Source organism: Balaenoptera borealis (genome assembly GCF_965194805.1).
Source record: "Balaenoptera borealis genome assembly, chromosome: 8".
Taxonomy (NCBI): domain Eukaryota; kingdom Metazoa; phylum Chordata; class Mammalia; order Artiodactyla; family Balaenopteridae; genus Balaenoptera; species Balaenoptera borealis.
In genome coordinates this window covers 117767390-117783790 of record NC_138865.1, presented here as the reverse complement: position 1 = coordinate 117783790, position 16401 = coordinate 117767390, and the positions used below count along the sequence as shown (strand labels likewise).

The window sequence follows — 16401 nt, the reverse complement described above, 5'->3', positions numbered from 1 at the left end:
AATAAGAAAATCACAGTAGTTGACAACGAACTACTAGAAAACATAATTCTTAAAATATCCAGTTTATACTAACATCACAATTCTTAAGGTACTAGGAATAAACCCAATAAGAGATGTATAAGACCTTATAGGAAAAAGGGTAATCTAGCAAGAGAATATAACATTTGTAAATATTTACGCACCCAAATAGGAGTAACCTAAATATACGAAGCAAATAGTAACAGACTTAAAGGGAGAATAAACAGCAATACAGTAATAGTAGGGAACTTTAGTACCCCACTTAACATCAATGGATAGATCATCCAGACAGAAAATCAATAAGCAAACATTGGCCTTAAACACATTAGACCAGATGGACTTAAAGATACATACAGAGCATTCCATCCAAAAGCAACAGAATACATTCTTCTAAGAGCACATGGAACATGCTCCAGCATAAGTAACATGTTAGGCCACAGGTCGTTGTAAATGTACAAAGATTGAAATCGTATCAAGCATCTTTGCCAGTCACAATGGTATGAAACTAGAAATTACAAGAAAATGGGAAGATCCAAAAATAGATGGAGATTAAACAATATACTACTGAGCAACTAATAGGTCAAAGAATAAAAAATACATTAAGACAAATGAAAATGGAAATATATCAAAACTTACGGGATGCAGCAAGAGCAGTTCTAAAAGCGAAATTCATAATAATAAACACCTAAATCAAGAAATAAAAAGCTCAAATAAACACTCTAACTTTAAATTTCAAGGAACTAGAACAAATGAAACCCAAAGTTAGTAGAAGGAAGGAAATAAAAGATTAGAGTGGAAATAAAATACAGACTAAAAAGACAATAGAAAAGATCAAGGAAAGAGCTGGTTCTTTGAAAAGATAAACAAAATGGACAAACCTTTAGCTAAGCTCACCAAGAAAAAAAGAGAGTACTCAAAATCAGAAATGAAAGAGGAGCTATTACAACTGATACCACAGAACTACAGAGGCTCCTAAGAGACTTCTGTGAACAATTATATGTCAACAAATTTGACAACCTAGAAGACACAGATAAAAACCTAGAAGACACAGATAAATACCTAGACACATACAACCTGCCAACACTGAATCATGAAAAAAATCTGAACAGACCGATTACTAGTAAGGATATTGAATCAGTAATCAAAAACCTCTCAACAAACAAAAGTCTGGGACCAGATGGCCTCACTGGTGAATTCTACCAAACATTCAAAGAAGAAGTAATATCAGTTCTTCTCAAACTCTTCCAAAAACTAGAAGAGGAGGGAACACTTCCAAACTCATTTTTTTTTTTTTTAAAACAAGGCCAGCATTATCCTTCCACCAAAAACACATGAGAATGCCACAAGAAAAGAAAACTACAGGCCAGTATCCCTGAGGAACATAGATGCAAAAATCCTCAACAAAAAATATTAGCAAACAAAATTCAACAATACACTAAAAGGATCATACAGCATTAGCAAGTTGGATCTACTCCAGAGATGCAAGGATGGGTCAACATCTGCAAATCAATGTGATACACCACATTAACAAAATGAAGGATAAATACCAAAAGACCATCTCAATAGATATTGTAAAAGCATTTGATAAAATTCAACATCATTTATGATAAAAATCTCACAACAAAATGGGTATGGAGGGAACATACCTCAACATAATAAAAGTCATATATGACAAGCCCACAGCTAACATCATAGTGGTGAAAAGCTGAAAGCTTTTCCTTAAAGATCAGAACAAGACAGACACTGGAATGAATGAATGAATGAATTAATTAATTAATTAATTCCCTGGCAGTCCAGTGGTTAGGACTCAGTGCTTTCACTGCTGTGGCAGGGGTTTAATGCTTGGTCAGGGAACTAAGATCCCGCAAGCCACACAGCGCAGCCAAAGAAAAACAGATCAGGACAAGACAAGGATGCCCACTGTCACAACTTTTATTCAACATAAGTATTAGAAATCCTAGACAGAGCAGTTAGGCAAGAAAAAGAAACAAAAGGCATTCAAATTGAAAAGGAAGATATAAAACTATTTGTAGATGACATATTATATATAGACAACACTTGACTCCATCAAAAACTGTTAGAACTAATAAACAAATTCAGTAAAGTTGCAGAATGCAAAATCAATGTACAAAAATGTTATGTATCTATACACTGATAGTGAATTATAAGAAATTAAGGGACTTCCCTGGTGGAGCAGTGGTTAAGAATCCGCCTGCCCATGCAGGGGACATGGGTTCGATCCCTGGTCCCGGAAGATCCCACATGCTGTGGAGCAACTAAGCCTGTGCAACACAACTACTCTAGAGCCCCCGAGCCACAACTACTGAGCCCGTGTGCCACAACCACTGAAGCCCACGTGCCTAGAGCCTGTGCTCTGCAACAAGAGAAGCCACTGCAATGAGAAGCCCACGCTCTGCAACAAAGAGTAGCCCCCGCTCGCCACAGCTAGAGAAAGCCCACGCGCAGCAACAAAGACCCAACGCAGCCAAAAATTTATGAATTTTAAAAAAAAGAAAACCATCTCATTTATAATATACAATTTACAATTGCATCAAAAAGAAGAGAATGCCTAGGAATAAATTTAACCAAGGAGGTGAATGACCTGTACACTAAAAATTTTAAGACATTAGTGAGAGAACTTGAAGAAGACAAATAAATGGAAAGATATTCTGTGCTCATGGATTGGAAAAACTAATGTTAAAATGTCCATACTGCCCAAAGCAATCTACAGATTCAATGCAATTCCTATCAAAATTCCAATGGCATTTTACACAGAAATAGGAGAAACAATCCTAAGATTTGTGTGGAACCACGAAAGACCTTGAATAGCCAAAGCAATCTTGAGAGAGAAGAACAAAGCTGGAGCCATCATGCTCCCTGGTATCAAACTATATTACAAAGCTACAGTAATCAAAACAGTATGGTATTGGCATAAAAACAGACACAGATCAACGGAACAGAAGAGAGACCCCAGAAGTAGATCAACACATATATCATCAATTTATGGCAAAGGAGCCAAGAATACACAATGAGGAAAGGACAGTCTCTTCAATAAATGGTGTTGGGAAAACCACTATCTTACACCATACCCAAAAAATTAACTCAAAATGGATTAAAGACTTGAATGTAAGACCTGAAACCATAAAACTCCCAAAAGAAAACACAGGCAGAAAGCTCTTTGACATCAGTCTTGACAACGATTTTTTAGATTTGAAGCCAAAAGCAAAGGCAACAAAAGCAAAACAATACAAGTTGGGACTACAACAAAGTAAAGTTTCTGCACACAAAAGAAACCATAAACAAAATGAATTGACAACCTATCAAATGGGAGAAAATATCTGCAAATCATATACCTAATAAGGGGTTGATATCCAAAATACATGAAAAAACTCATACAACTCAATAGCAAAAAAAAAATACTTTTCGAAAATGGGCAGGAGATCTGAACATTTTTCTAATGAAGACATACAGATGGCCAACAGATACATGAAAAGATGCTTAACATCACTCATCATCAGGGAAATGCAAATCAAAACCACAATGAGATATCACCCCACACCTGTTAGAATGGCTATCATCAAAATGAAAAATAACAAGTATTGATGAGGAGGTGGAAAAAAGGGAATCCTTGTGCACTGTTGGTGGGAATGTAAATTGGTGCAGCTACTATGGAAAACAGTATGGAGATTCCTGAAAAAATTAAAAATAGAACTACTGTATGAACCATTGATTCTACTTCTAGGTATTTATCTGAAGGAAACAAAAACACAAACTTAAAAAGCTATATGTAAGTGGTGCTGGGAAAACTGGACGCTACGTGTAAAAGAATGAAATTAGAACACTCCCTAACACCATACACAAAAATAAACTCAGAATGGATTAAAGACCTAAATGTAAGCCCAGACACTATAAAAGTCTTATAGGAAAACATAGGCAGAACACTCTTTGACAAAAATCACAGCAACATCTTTTTTGACCCATCTCCTAGAGTAATGAAAATTTAAACAAATGGGACCTAGTTAAACTTAAAAGCTTTTGCACAGCAAAGGAAACCATAAACAAGACGAAAAGACAACCCTCAGAATGGGAGAAAATATTTGCAAACAAAGCAACTGACAAAGGGTTAATCTCCAAAATATACAAGCAGCTCATACAGCTCAATATCAACAAAACAACCAACCAAATCAAAAAATGGGCAGAAGACCTAAATAGACATTTCCCCAAAGAAGACATACAGATTGCCAACAAACATATGAAAAGATGCTCAACATCACTAATTATTAGAGAAATGCAAATCAAAACTACGATGAGGTATCACCTTGCACCAGTCAGAATGGCCATCATCAAAAAATCTACCAACAGTAAATACCAGAGAAAAGGGAACCCTCATACACTGCTGGTGGGAATGTAAATTGATACAGCCACTATGGAAAACAGTCTGGAGGTTCCTTTAAAAACTAAAAATAGAACTACCATATGACCCAGCAATCCCACTACTGGGCACATATACCCAGAGAAAACCATAATTCAAAAAGAGTCATGTACCACAATGTTCATTGCAGCACTATTTACAATAGCCAGGACATGGAAGCAACCTAAATGTTCACTGACAGAGGAATGGATAAAGAAGATGTGGTACATATCTACAATGGAATATTACTCAGCCATAAAAAGGAATGAAATTGGGTCATTTGTAGAGACATGGATGGACCTAGAGAGTGTCATACAGAGCGAAGTAAGTCAGAAAGAGAAAAGCAAATATCGTATAATAACACATATATGTGGAATCTAGAAAAATGGTATAGATGATCTTATTTGCAAAGCAGAAGTAGAAACACAGACGTCGAGAACAAATGTATGGATACCAAGGGGGAAAGGGGTGGGGTGGGAGGAATTGGGAGACTGGGATTGACACATATACATTACTGATACTACGCATGAAATAGACAACTGATGGGAACATACTGTATAGCACAGGAAACTCTACCTAAGGCACTGTGGTGACCTAAATGGGAGGGAAGTCCAAAAGGGACGGGATATCTGTATGTGTATGGCTGATTCACTTTGTTGTGCAGTGGAGGCTAATACAACATTGTAAAGCAACCATACTCCAATAAAAACTAATTTTAAAAATTTTTAAATTTTAAAAAGCTATATGTGGGTGTAGGAGGGGTTATGAAAGCAGATACATTTTTATCTTTCTATAACAACAAACAAAAAAAGCTATATGCACCCCAATGTTCATGGCAGCATTATTTACTATAGCTAAGCCATGAAAGCAACCTAAGAGTCCACCAATGGATGAATGGATAAAGATGTGGCATATATATACACAAGAGAACATTATTCAGCCAGAAAAAAATGAAATTTTGCCATTTGCAACAACAAAGATGATCCTGAGGGCATTATGCTACGTGAAATAAGCCAAAGAAAGACAAATACCATATGGTCTCACTTATATGTGGAATCTGGAGAAGAAAAAAAAAAATGCGACCCAGTTCACAGGTATAGAGAACAGACTGGTGGTTGCCTGAGGTAGGAGAGGTGGGCGAAATGGGTGAAGGGGGTCGAAAGGTATAGATTCTCAGTTATACAATAAGTCATGGGGGTGTCATGTACAGCTCAGTCACTATGGTTAGTAATACTGCATTGCATATTTGAAAGTTGCTCGTAGGGTAGATATTAAAAGTTGTCATCACAAGAAAAAAATTTTTGTAACTATGTGATGATGGATGTTAACTTGGTTTATTGTGGTGATCAATTCGCAATATATATAAACATCAATCGTTACATCTTACACCTGAAACTAATACTATATGTCAATTATGCCTCAATAAAATTATGTATTTTTTAAATGAAAAAATAAGGTTTCATTTAAAAATAATAAAGACCTTAATAGTTGAGAGATACACATATTCATGGGTAGGAAGATTAAGTTTCTTAAAGATGTCAGTTATCCCCCATATTAATGTATATATTTCAAAACTATTCCAAAGAAAGTCCCAACAGGATTTTATATGGTTCTTGACAAGTATATTCTAAAAACGTTTAAGAAGGAATTTTCCACTTCTGGGAATGGCACACTAGGTAATTCAGACCAGCCATCCTGCTAGGAAAGCTATACCAAGTATTTTTAAATCCCTGCCTGAATTCATCAGAGAGAGGGCAGGTGAAGGAAGAATTACTGGGCCAAGATTCAGGAGGAGACAGAAATCCAGGGAGGAAGCCTGACATTTGGGGTCACATTCCTGCCAATTCCAGAAGAGGTGTCTGAGAAGCTCGGCAGCACTTCTGAGAAGAGGGAGGTTTAAAAAAAAAAAAAAGTCCAGAATTCATATTTTGAGACCCCAAAGGAGATACCTTCCAGCTGTGTGACTACGAGTATACCAGCCCTCACAGCCCTGTACCAAACCAGCTTCAGTCTGGATTCCTAGCACCCAGGCGCCTGCCAGGAGCAAATGCAAAGCCTCACTGGAGGAGGTTGACATCATCCTAGGCCTCAATATATTTAATTTTTCATATACAACAAAAAATAACCAGGAACACAAGGGGACAAAGAAGCATGAACAGAAGAAGACCAGAAACAATGGACAGAATCAGACCTGCAGGGGCTGGGATTCTGGAGTTACCAGATGTAGTTGTGAAAGCACAACACACACTCTGTCTAGGTGTAAGAGAGGACTGAGAAATTCAGCAAGTAATTGGAAAATAGAGGGAAAACGGAAATTCTAGAACCCAAAAATGCATTAACTGATATAAGGAACTCAGTGAATGTGTTTAACAAAATTGGGACTTCCCTGGTGGTCCAGTGGTAAAGACTCCGCCTTGCAATGCAAGGGACGCGGGTTTGATCCCTGGCCGGGGAACTAAGATCCCACGTGCCGCGGGGCAACTAAGCCCACACGCCACAACTACTGAGCTCGCGCACCTCAACTAGAGCCCGCGTGCCGCAAACTCTAGAGCCCACGTGGCCCGGAGCCTGCACGCCACAGCCAGAGAGGGAAAACACGTGTGCCACAACTAGGGAGACGCCCGTGCTCCACAATGAAGAGCCTGCGTGCCAACGAAGATCCCACATGCCTCAACTAAGACCCGATGCAGCCAAAAATAAATAAAATAAATAAATAATACATCTTTAAAAAAACAGAATCAGTGAACTGGAGATAGATTAGGAGCTAGGGGTGGAATGAAGCCTGAAGAGAGAAAAGTATGGACAAAACACAAGGCAGGAAGAGATGGGATGAGAAGCCTAACCGGAGTAGCAAAAGAAAAGGAAAAAACAAAGTAGAAGCAACGTTCATAGCGGTGTTATTCACAATAGCCAAAAAGGGGAAATAATCCAGATGTCCACCAACCGGTCAAAGGATGAACAAAACATATTTCCATACAATGGAACACCAGTTAGCACTGAAAAGGAATGAACTGACACACAACATGGATGAACCTCAAAAACATGGGTATGAAGGATGCCAGATGCAAAAGACGGTATATTTCCTGCTTCTTTTTAAATGAAATGTACAGAGAAAGCAAATCTAGAGACGGAGAGCAGACCAGTGGTTGCCTGCGAGTGGAAACAGACTGCAGGTGGCATGAGGGATCTTTTGGGGTGATGGAATTGTTTAAAAACTGGTTCATGGCGATAGTTACACAACTTTGTAAATGTACTAAATTTAACGTTATACTCAGAATGATATGTAGATCACACCTCAGTAAAGCTGTTTATAAAGAAGTTTCCAAAACTGATCGTGCCGGTTTATCAGTTTCTCATTCCTCATGTCCACGTCTCCCGTTTATCTGCTGCTCTGCAGGGAGCATTTCCCGTGTGCGGGGAGCGCAGGGTTTTGTCCCTGGAGGGGTCCTGCAGCAGGCGCCGGCTCCAGGCGTGGAGACCGCGTCTTTCTTCTCGCTCTGACCGCAGGGCTACTAGAGGCACGTGTTGGGAGGAATCCGGTGCATTCTGCCCCAGCCACGCCCTCTACCCACACCTTGCTGTCTTCTCGGCAAGCCTGCAGCCCAGCCTGACCTGCTCATCCTCTCACTGTGGCCCCCAGGCCTTGTGCCACCCTGTACGCATGCCCACCTGCCAGCCTCGGCTCACCCAGCTCTGAACCAGCTGTGGCCTGGGTGACCCAGTGTGTTTCTCAGCACGCCCAGTGGACTGACCACACCTTCTGCAACGAGCTCCGAATCCCAGCATGGGGACTTGGGCCCTCCTGAGATCTGCTTTCCTCGGGTATTCACCTTCACCCTTGGGTAACTTTAGCACTCCCTCTACACCCTCATAGTCGCTCTTCTCTCACAGTTAATAATTATATTAATCTTTCTCTGTTCAAATTACTCCATAGTTTATGCCTTCTGATTGGTCCTTGACTGAAAAACATCAAGCCCTAAATTCAAGAAGACTTATGAATCCCAAGCAGGATAATTAAAAAGAAATACAGTGGTCCCTCAGTAGCCCCACAGGGGATTGGTTCCAAGACCCGCTTTGGATACCAAAATCCACCGAAGTTCAGGTCCCAGAGTCAGCCCTCTGTACCCACGGAGTCAGCACCAGAGTCAACCTCAAATCTTAAACAGTATGTGACCCCGCAGCTGGTTGGGCCCACAGATAGGGAGGGCTGACTGTACACATCTAAGCACAGCGTGGTTAACCTTCGGAAAGACAAAGACAAAAAGAACATCTTTAAGCAGACAGAGAAGGAAAAAAAAAAGGACACATTACCTTCAAAGGTAACAGTGAATGAGACTCCCGAGTAGAAGCACCTGGGGAGAGAAGTCGATGGAATACCTTCAGTACTGAAAGAAAATCACCAGCCACACTTCTATACTCACTCTAAATCTCTTTCATGAATGAAGGTAAAAATCACGGTACTGTCAGACAAACAGAAACAGAATTCATCACAAGCAGACCTACACCAAGACAAGACTGAACAGTGTTTTCAGGCCAAAGGGAAATAATCCCAAATGGAAAGTGAGACATGCAGGAGAGAAGGAAAAAGCCACAAAAAACAGTCAACATGTGGGTAAACCTAAATGAGCATGAACTGTATAAATAATAATCGTGTCCCATGGAGGCTTAAAATATGGAGAATTAAAATACCAACCAACAGTGTGTGATTCAGGAAGAAGACACATGGAGTTAGAGTATTCTCGAATTAGTTCTTGAATTGTCTAGAAAGGAGAAAAAGTACTAGGCTTTCAGAAGTCAAGAATGCAAGTGTGTAGTCTCTAGGGCACCACTATAGAGTGAAAGAATGCCTAACTGCCAAGCCAATAGAGAAAAGATATAAGGTACACTCATCAAAAAGATTTAACAATTTCTAAATATGTATGCATCTAACTACATAGCCTCAAAATATCTAAAGCAAGGGCCGACATGGAGAAATGGACAAATCCGAGATGCTAATGGGAAGTTTTAACACACCCCTCTGAGGAACACTGTAAGAAATGACTAATCTTACGCAGCACTTCCAAAAAGAAAATGAGAATCCCTTCCCAACTCTTGTAATGAGACCAACATAACCCTGCTACCAAAACCATAAGCAAAAATGAAAATTACAAATCAATTTCACTTATGAACACAGATGCCAAAAACCCTAAACAAAATATCCACAATCTTCGATACAGAAAAAGGATAATACATCATGATCAAGATGGGTTTGTTCCACGAATGAAAAGTTACTTTAACATTTGAAAATCGACATTAAGTCACCATATTAACAGAATTAGATAATTTTCTCAGTGGATATGTGAAAGTAATTTAACAAAATTCAATATCCATGCATGATTTTTAAAAACCCTTAGCAGGGCTTCCCTGGTGGCACAGTGGTTAAGAATCTGCCTGCCAATGCAGGGGACACAGGTTCGAGCCCTGGCCCGGGAAGATCCCACATGCCGCGGAGCAACTAAGCCCGTGGGCCACAGCTACTGAGCCTGTGCTCTAGAGCTCGCGTGCCACAACTACTGAAGCCCGCGCACCTAGAGCCCGTGCTCCGCAACAAGAGAAGCCACCACGATGAGAAGCCTGCGCACCACAATGAAGAGCAGCCCCCGCTCACCACAACCAGATAAAGTCCGCGCACGGCAGCAAAGACCCAACACAGCCAAAAATAAAAATAAATAAATTTATTAAAAAACAAAAAAACTCTTAGCGAAATAGAATACTTCCTTAATCTGAAAAAGGATGTCTATCTTTTACAAAAAAAACAGAATGTTGAAGCCTTCCTTTTGAAACAAGGAAAAAGATAAGGCTGCCCACTGTCAGCACTGCGATCCAGCATTGTACTTGGGGGGCCCCAGCCAGTGCAGGAAGGAAAACACACGAAAGAGTAAGGGCTGGAAAGGAAGGTAAGAAGCTCATTATATATAGACGGTAATACTGTGTAAAGAGAAAATTCAACAGAATCTCCAGAGAAGTTACCAGAATAAGTGAATTTAGAAAGTGTGCTGGGTTCAAAGTCAATCATCTAGAATCAATTGCATTTTTGTACACTAGCAAGTAACAAAAAAATATAAAAGTGATCATATTTATAATAGCATCAAAAAATCAAATACCTAGGGATACTAACAAAATGTGCAAACTTTCTGCACACACAAAAAAATCAAGGGAACTGTTTAAACGACCTACTAAACAAATAAGGAGATTCACCATGTTTGTTGGAGAACAGCACTGTTAAGACGTCTGTTGTCCCCAAATTCATCTACAGATTTAAAGCAGAGTCAAAATCCCAGTTTTTTAGGAGGTAAAAATTGACATATTAATTCTAAAATTTATTATAAATACAAATGATTTTAAATGACCAAGAATCTTAAAGATGTCGGGAGGACCTGACCCACTCAATGTCCAGACTTACTATCAAGTCCCAGGCATGAGGTATGATAGTGGTAACAAGAGTAGACAAATGGATCTCTAAGATCTAGTCCAGGTGGGTGGCAGACCTAAATGTGAAGAAAACCCGAAAAGCTTCTAGATCTTGAAGACAACATAAGAGAATATCTCCATGACCTAGGAGTAGGGAAATTTTTCTTAAGCCTTAAAAAAGCATTATCCATAAAGGAAAAGATAAATTTGAATATATTACAATTGAGAACTTCTTTTCTATCAGATGACACCATTAAGAGAATGAAAAGGGAAGCTACAAAGTAGGAGAGGATGTTTGCAATCCCTGAATCTAACGTAGGACTCATATCTAGAAAACACTAAAGAACTCCTCTGAACTGAGAAAGACATAAAAATGGGCATAAGACTTAAACAAGTACATTATAAAAAGAGAGATCCAAACAGCTGATGAGCATATGATAAAAAGCTCAGTAGCATTCATCAGAAAAATGCAAATTAAAGCCACAATGAAATACCACTACAGTTTTAACGACCAGAAGCACTCAAATGTAAAAGATTGACAAACACCAGGGATTGATGAGTTTGTGGAACCACTGAACTCCCATCTGTTGCTGGTGGGAATGCAAAACGATGCAACCACTTTGGAATGGCAGCATCTGATTGAAGCTTTATCTTACACACTCACAACTTCCTCAGGGGAGCCTTTCTTTACCACTCTCCAAGGCCAAACACCTCTAGGCCACACCGGAGTGATTCTAAGACACATATTTGAGCATCTCTGAAATCAGGGTGCACCCTAATGTAATCAGAGCGCTCATTCCAGATTTGCCCCAGTCACCTCTCCTTCATGGCCCTTTAGCCACAACACTGACAAATGTCTGTCGAAATGGACTGCCTTCTTCACTCCTGTGAATCCTGAAACTGGAATTACTGGGTCAAAAGACATGCACATTTTTTCCAGTTATTTTTTAATTACACAACACATGAATACACCCGTATTTTAAAATTCAGCACAAACCCTCCTAGTCCCGGCCCCTCCCCAAAGGCAGCCACTCTCAGCAGTCTGCAATATATCCTTCTAGACTCTGTTCTTTGCACTTACATGCAAATTAATATATGGTACACATATTACTAGTAGCTACCATTAGCCTACTTTCCACAAAGATGGTAGCAATACACATCTACCAGTAATAAATGAGAGGGGTCAGGCCTTCGCCACCTCTAGAATCAATCTTTCTAATTTTTTCCCAATCTGATAAGTAAAAATCATCTCATGGTTTAAGTCTGTACTTCCCTTATACACAGAACTCAAATCCATCTCTTCCTCAGATCTGGAATTCCAGATTTTAGGAGGTCTCCCCTTCCACACTGCCTAACACCCTGAAGTTATACAAATATTCTCCTAAGCTTTCATCTGTGATTGGTAGAGCTTTATTTCACACTACTTAGCTCTTTAATCCATCTGGAATTTATTTTTACATACAATAGGAGGAGAATAATTATTTTTCCAGCCAGAGCTCCAACTTTGCTTACTGTCGGCCCTCCCTGACTCACTCAATTAAAATGCCATTTTGGTCAGATGTTAATGTCCCATATATACTTGGAATGTTTTCTGGACTTTGTTTTTCACTGATCCATCTCTGTGGCAAAGCCAAACTGCGCCTTGTTTATTGTAGCTTTATCATAAGTTTCAAAATCTGGTGAAGAAAGTCCTCCCTCATTAAACTTTGAAAAATTATTAGCAGTTTTTGCACATTTTCCTTCCATATTAATTTTTAAAAACATCTTTTTCAGTTTTAAAAGCTTGGCTTTCTTGTTGGAAGTTCATTAAATCTGTTTATTTAAGAAGGCTAGATATTTTTATGATACTACATCTTCCTATCCAGATATTTTGTTCTTTGCTCTTTTTAGAGGAGTTTCGGCCTTTTTGAGTACTAGCTGTCCTGGACTCCTTGTACCTTACAATACATGCACTTTCCTTCCAAAAAAATAAAATAAAATAAAATAATTCTCTTCATTTGGATCTGGATCTTTCCTGTTAAGTTTATTCCTAGGTTTTACTGTTTTTATCACTATTGTGAGTGGAATTTTAAAGTTTTTCCACTTTTACCTGAATATTGCTATTGACTGTTGTATGCTCTGTATCCAATCACTTCTCTGAGTTCTCTTATTTTGATTTTTTCACTGACTCTTGGATATTCTGGCTAGAGTATCACTTTGTCTCTTCTAGTTTTCACACTACAAATTTCACTTTGCTGTTTTTTACATTAGCTAGAACCTCAAAACAATGTTGAACAGAGACTCTAGGGGGCACCCATGGCTTGGTCCTGGTTAGTGGTTTTAGTAATTTCCCACTTAACACACGATACGCTGTTGGTTCATCTACCAGCTTCAGCGGCACCTGGGAGCTCATTAGAAATGCAGGATCTCAGGCCCTACTTACTGAATCAGGATCTGCATTTTAATAAGATTTCCCAGGTGTTTCATAATGTACTTTGAGGTTCAAGGCACACTGGTCTAGATGGTTTCTTTCTATTCTGATTTTAGGTAAGAGTTTAGCAACAGGAAGAGCTATGGCAGTTGGGGTCTACCAAATGCTTCTTGGCATCTACGGACCCCTAAAATACAGCTTCCTCCTTCTTTTTCGCGGCAATCATGCATTTTAGGGTTTGATATCCTAATTCCGGGCCACGCCAGGTCCTAGACCGTGAGGCCACCTCTCAGGCTCCAAGCGTCATCACTCCTCACCTACTTCCGCATCCCCATCTCTCCAGCCCCTGGACCATTTCGAGGGCTGAGATGGGCTGTCGTCCTGCCTCAGCTCCCAGTGCTGGTCAGTGCTCAGAAAGCACCTGATTTCACTTGAGCTCTCAATCTTTTACGGCTCAGCCAGGGGGCCCCCTTCCTCCTCTCTCCATGCAGATGGATTTCCTTGCTCTCTCATCACCTTTGGCCCGCGAAAGACCTTACAGAAATTCCCGCCATCGGTACCCAGCGGCTCCACCGCCACGTGCACAAGTCAGACACCGCGCTGGACAGACTGGGCAAACCCCAGCATCTCAGAGGGGCCGGCGTGGGAGCCCCAGGGCCCAGCTGTGGACAGATGCGTCCCGCTCACCCTACAGTGACCCAGGGCGAGCAACAGCCCCGACGCAGCAGTGAGACGCTCTGCCCAGGGTGTTGCTGTTTGTTTACTGACCGGACGTCGTGGCCTTGGTTTCTGGACACGGGGTCATCAGGAGAGAGCCTGCCCCACCAGACGGGGCTGGGACGCAGTACGACCGGCCAGGAGCGACCCAGGAAAGAGGAGGCCGCTCCTCTCAACTCCCCAACAGGGAGAAAGAAAGCCCAGCAGCTCTGCCCTTCGATCCCAGGGCTGGGCTGGGCGATGGGGAGGCCAGAGGTGGCGATGTCCTTCCAGATGGCGCTGAGGACAGTGAGGGCACTGGTCCCTCTGCTGGTCTCTCAGGGGTCAAGTGAAGGCCAGGGGCATGGGGGCACTGCCAGCACAGTTCCAGGAAGACCTCAGGCCCCTGTACCACAGCTGGGCCCGGGCCCTGGGGCCACCTCGGGCTAGGACACTGCCTGAGGCCACCTGCAGGGGCAGAGGCCCAGCCAAGAGCGTGCAGAGGGCTGCAAAGCCCACCTTCTTCTGAGCCTGCCCCGGTCCCCTCTGGGTGACAGATGGCCACCAGCAGGGATCCAAGTCCGCAGAAAGAGTCTGGCCAGGTCAGGAGTCCCTGGGTGTCCCGACGTCCCCGAAGGAGCCACCAGCCCTCAGGGCAGGTAGAGTGCTACCACCACGTAGATGACCCAGCTGGTGGACACGAAGACCCCGAAGAGCAGGCTGAAGAGCACGAGCGAGCGGGCCTTGCGTGAGGCCTCCTCAGCCTGGGCCAGGTCCCCCCTGCCCAGGGCCGCACGAGTCTGCAATGAGACGGGGGGGTGAGCGGACACAGAGTCCCCGCTCCCTCCCGGAGGCACCGTCGGGCCCAGCCCCAGTGCGCAGACTGGACCGCTGAGCCCGCGAGGCGGTCAGGGGCCTTCCCCGGGCCACAGCTCGCGAAGGAGCAGGAGCGATGGAGGTGGTGGCTGCCAGCCACGGGCCTGCGCCAGACCCGCGCCCTCCGCGCCATCGCCTGCCATCCTCACAACAGCCCTGAGTTTGGTGTCATCGTTGTCCCCACTCTGAAGAGGAGGAAACGAAGGCTCAGAGAGGTTAAGTGACCCCCGTAGGGCCACACAGCTGGTGGTGGAGCCAGAAAATGGACTGGCAGGCAGCAGCCTCCAAGTCCCGCCTCTGAGCTGTCCTGAGAGCTTCTTTCTCCCCACAGTCCTGCCTTGCTTATGACGGGGGAGCCTGACCATGGAGGGAGGTCAGGGCTGTCACCAGGTCAGCCTTGAGCAAAAGCCCCAGGGCCTTCCTACTCTATTAGAATGTCCTCACACTGACATCGTGCTAAGTCCCCAGGGTCTAACCTCTTGCCTGGCCATGGTCAGAAACAATCAGGAGGGAGGGACGGAGGAAGAAGAAAGAGTGTTATCGAGATGGTGGGGGGGGGGGGTGGATGGATGGATGGATGGACGGACGGACAGGGATAGGGGGTTGGATGGGTAGACAGATGGGTGCATTAGTGGATGAGCAGAGGGGTGGATGGATGGATGAATAGATGGAGACTAGAGAGATGGTGGATGGATGGGTGGGTAGTGGGTGAACAGACAGACAGGTAGCTAGACAGATGGAGGTGCATGGGTAGAAGTGAGTGGATGGGTGGATGGCAGTCTCCACCCAATTAAACACAAGCCCCCACCGGACAGGCAGTTCCCTGGGCCTTAATCATCCACACCCTCAGTGTGAATTGTTTCAGTTGAATTTTCTAGGGCAGATCTTGAGTGGTAGGGAGCACAGACAGCAGAGGAGAGGGCGAGGACCGCACAGACAACTGGGCACCGATTTCCCAATCCTGCCACCATTCTCAGCAGGAAACGCCAGGGGCCCAGGGGCTGCAGGCTGGGAGGGCTGTACCGAGGACCGCCCCACGCCCGCCTACCTCGTGGGAGTAGACGACGGCAATGAGCCCGGTGAGCAGGCAGCAGAAGAGGGTCACCAGCACGGACTCCATCATGTAGTCCTTGGGCAGGGGCCTGTGTTCCACAGTGGCCGGGGCTGGCACACCGGCCACGGGGCTGTTGTACTGTGAGGGCAGAGGCCACGGCGTGGTTAGGGAGCACGCAGCCTGCGACAGCCGTGGACCCATCACTCCACCCACTGCCAAGCCCCACCCAGTGAGGCTGCGGGTCGCCCAGGGGTCAAGGCCCCCCTTCTGCCCGCTCCCTCGGCACCCCCAGCCTGTCACTCAGCCCCCAGGAGTCTCAGGGTTCTGCCCTCTACAAAGTGCTCAGTCCAGGGTCCAGCCACCAGTGTCTCCATGTCCCCACTGGGTCCCCACCAGGGGGGACCTCGAAGCTCTCCTCCACAGGCAGCCAGTGTTTGTTTTGTTTTGTTTTTTCCTAAAAATCTAATCAAGTCATCTCCTACCAAA

General features: G+C 43.2%; 1 protein-coding gene across 6 annotated transcripts in view; it reads right to left on the bottom strand.

Moving 5' to 3' along the window:
- The window catches only part of PRRT1B (proline rich transmembrane protein 1B), a 42256-nt gene that overhangs the window by 2495 nt on the left and 23360 nt on the right, over nt 1-16401 (bottom strand). For all 6 annotated transcript variants that reach the window (XM_082400810.1, XM_082400814.1, XM_082400809.1 and 3 more), the window contains 3 exons: nt 15910-16053; nt 14058-14785; nt 8741-8781 (listed from right to left, as the gene is read on the bottom strand). In XM_082400810.1, coding sequence (XP_082256936.1) covers nt 14636-14785; nt 15910-16053 — 294 coding nt within the window. In that variant the 3' untranslated portion in view covers nt 8741-8781; nt 14058-14635. The remainder of the gene's footprint in view (nt 1-8740; nt 8782-14057; nt 14786-15909; nt 16054-16401) is intronic.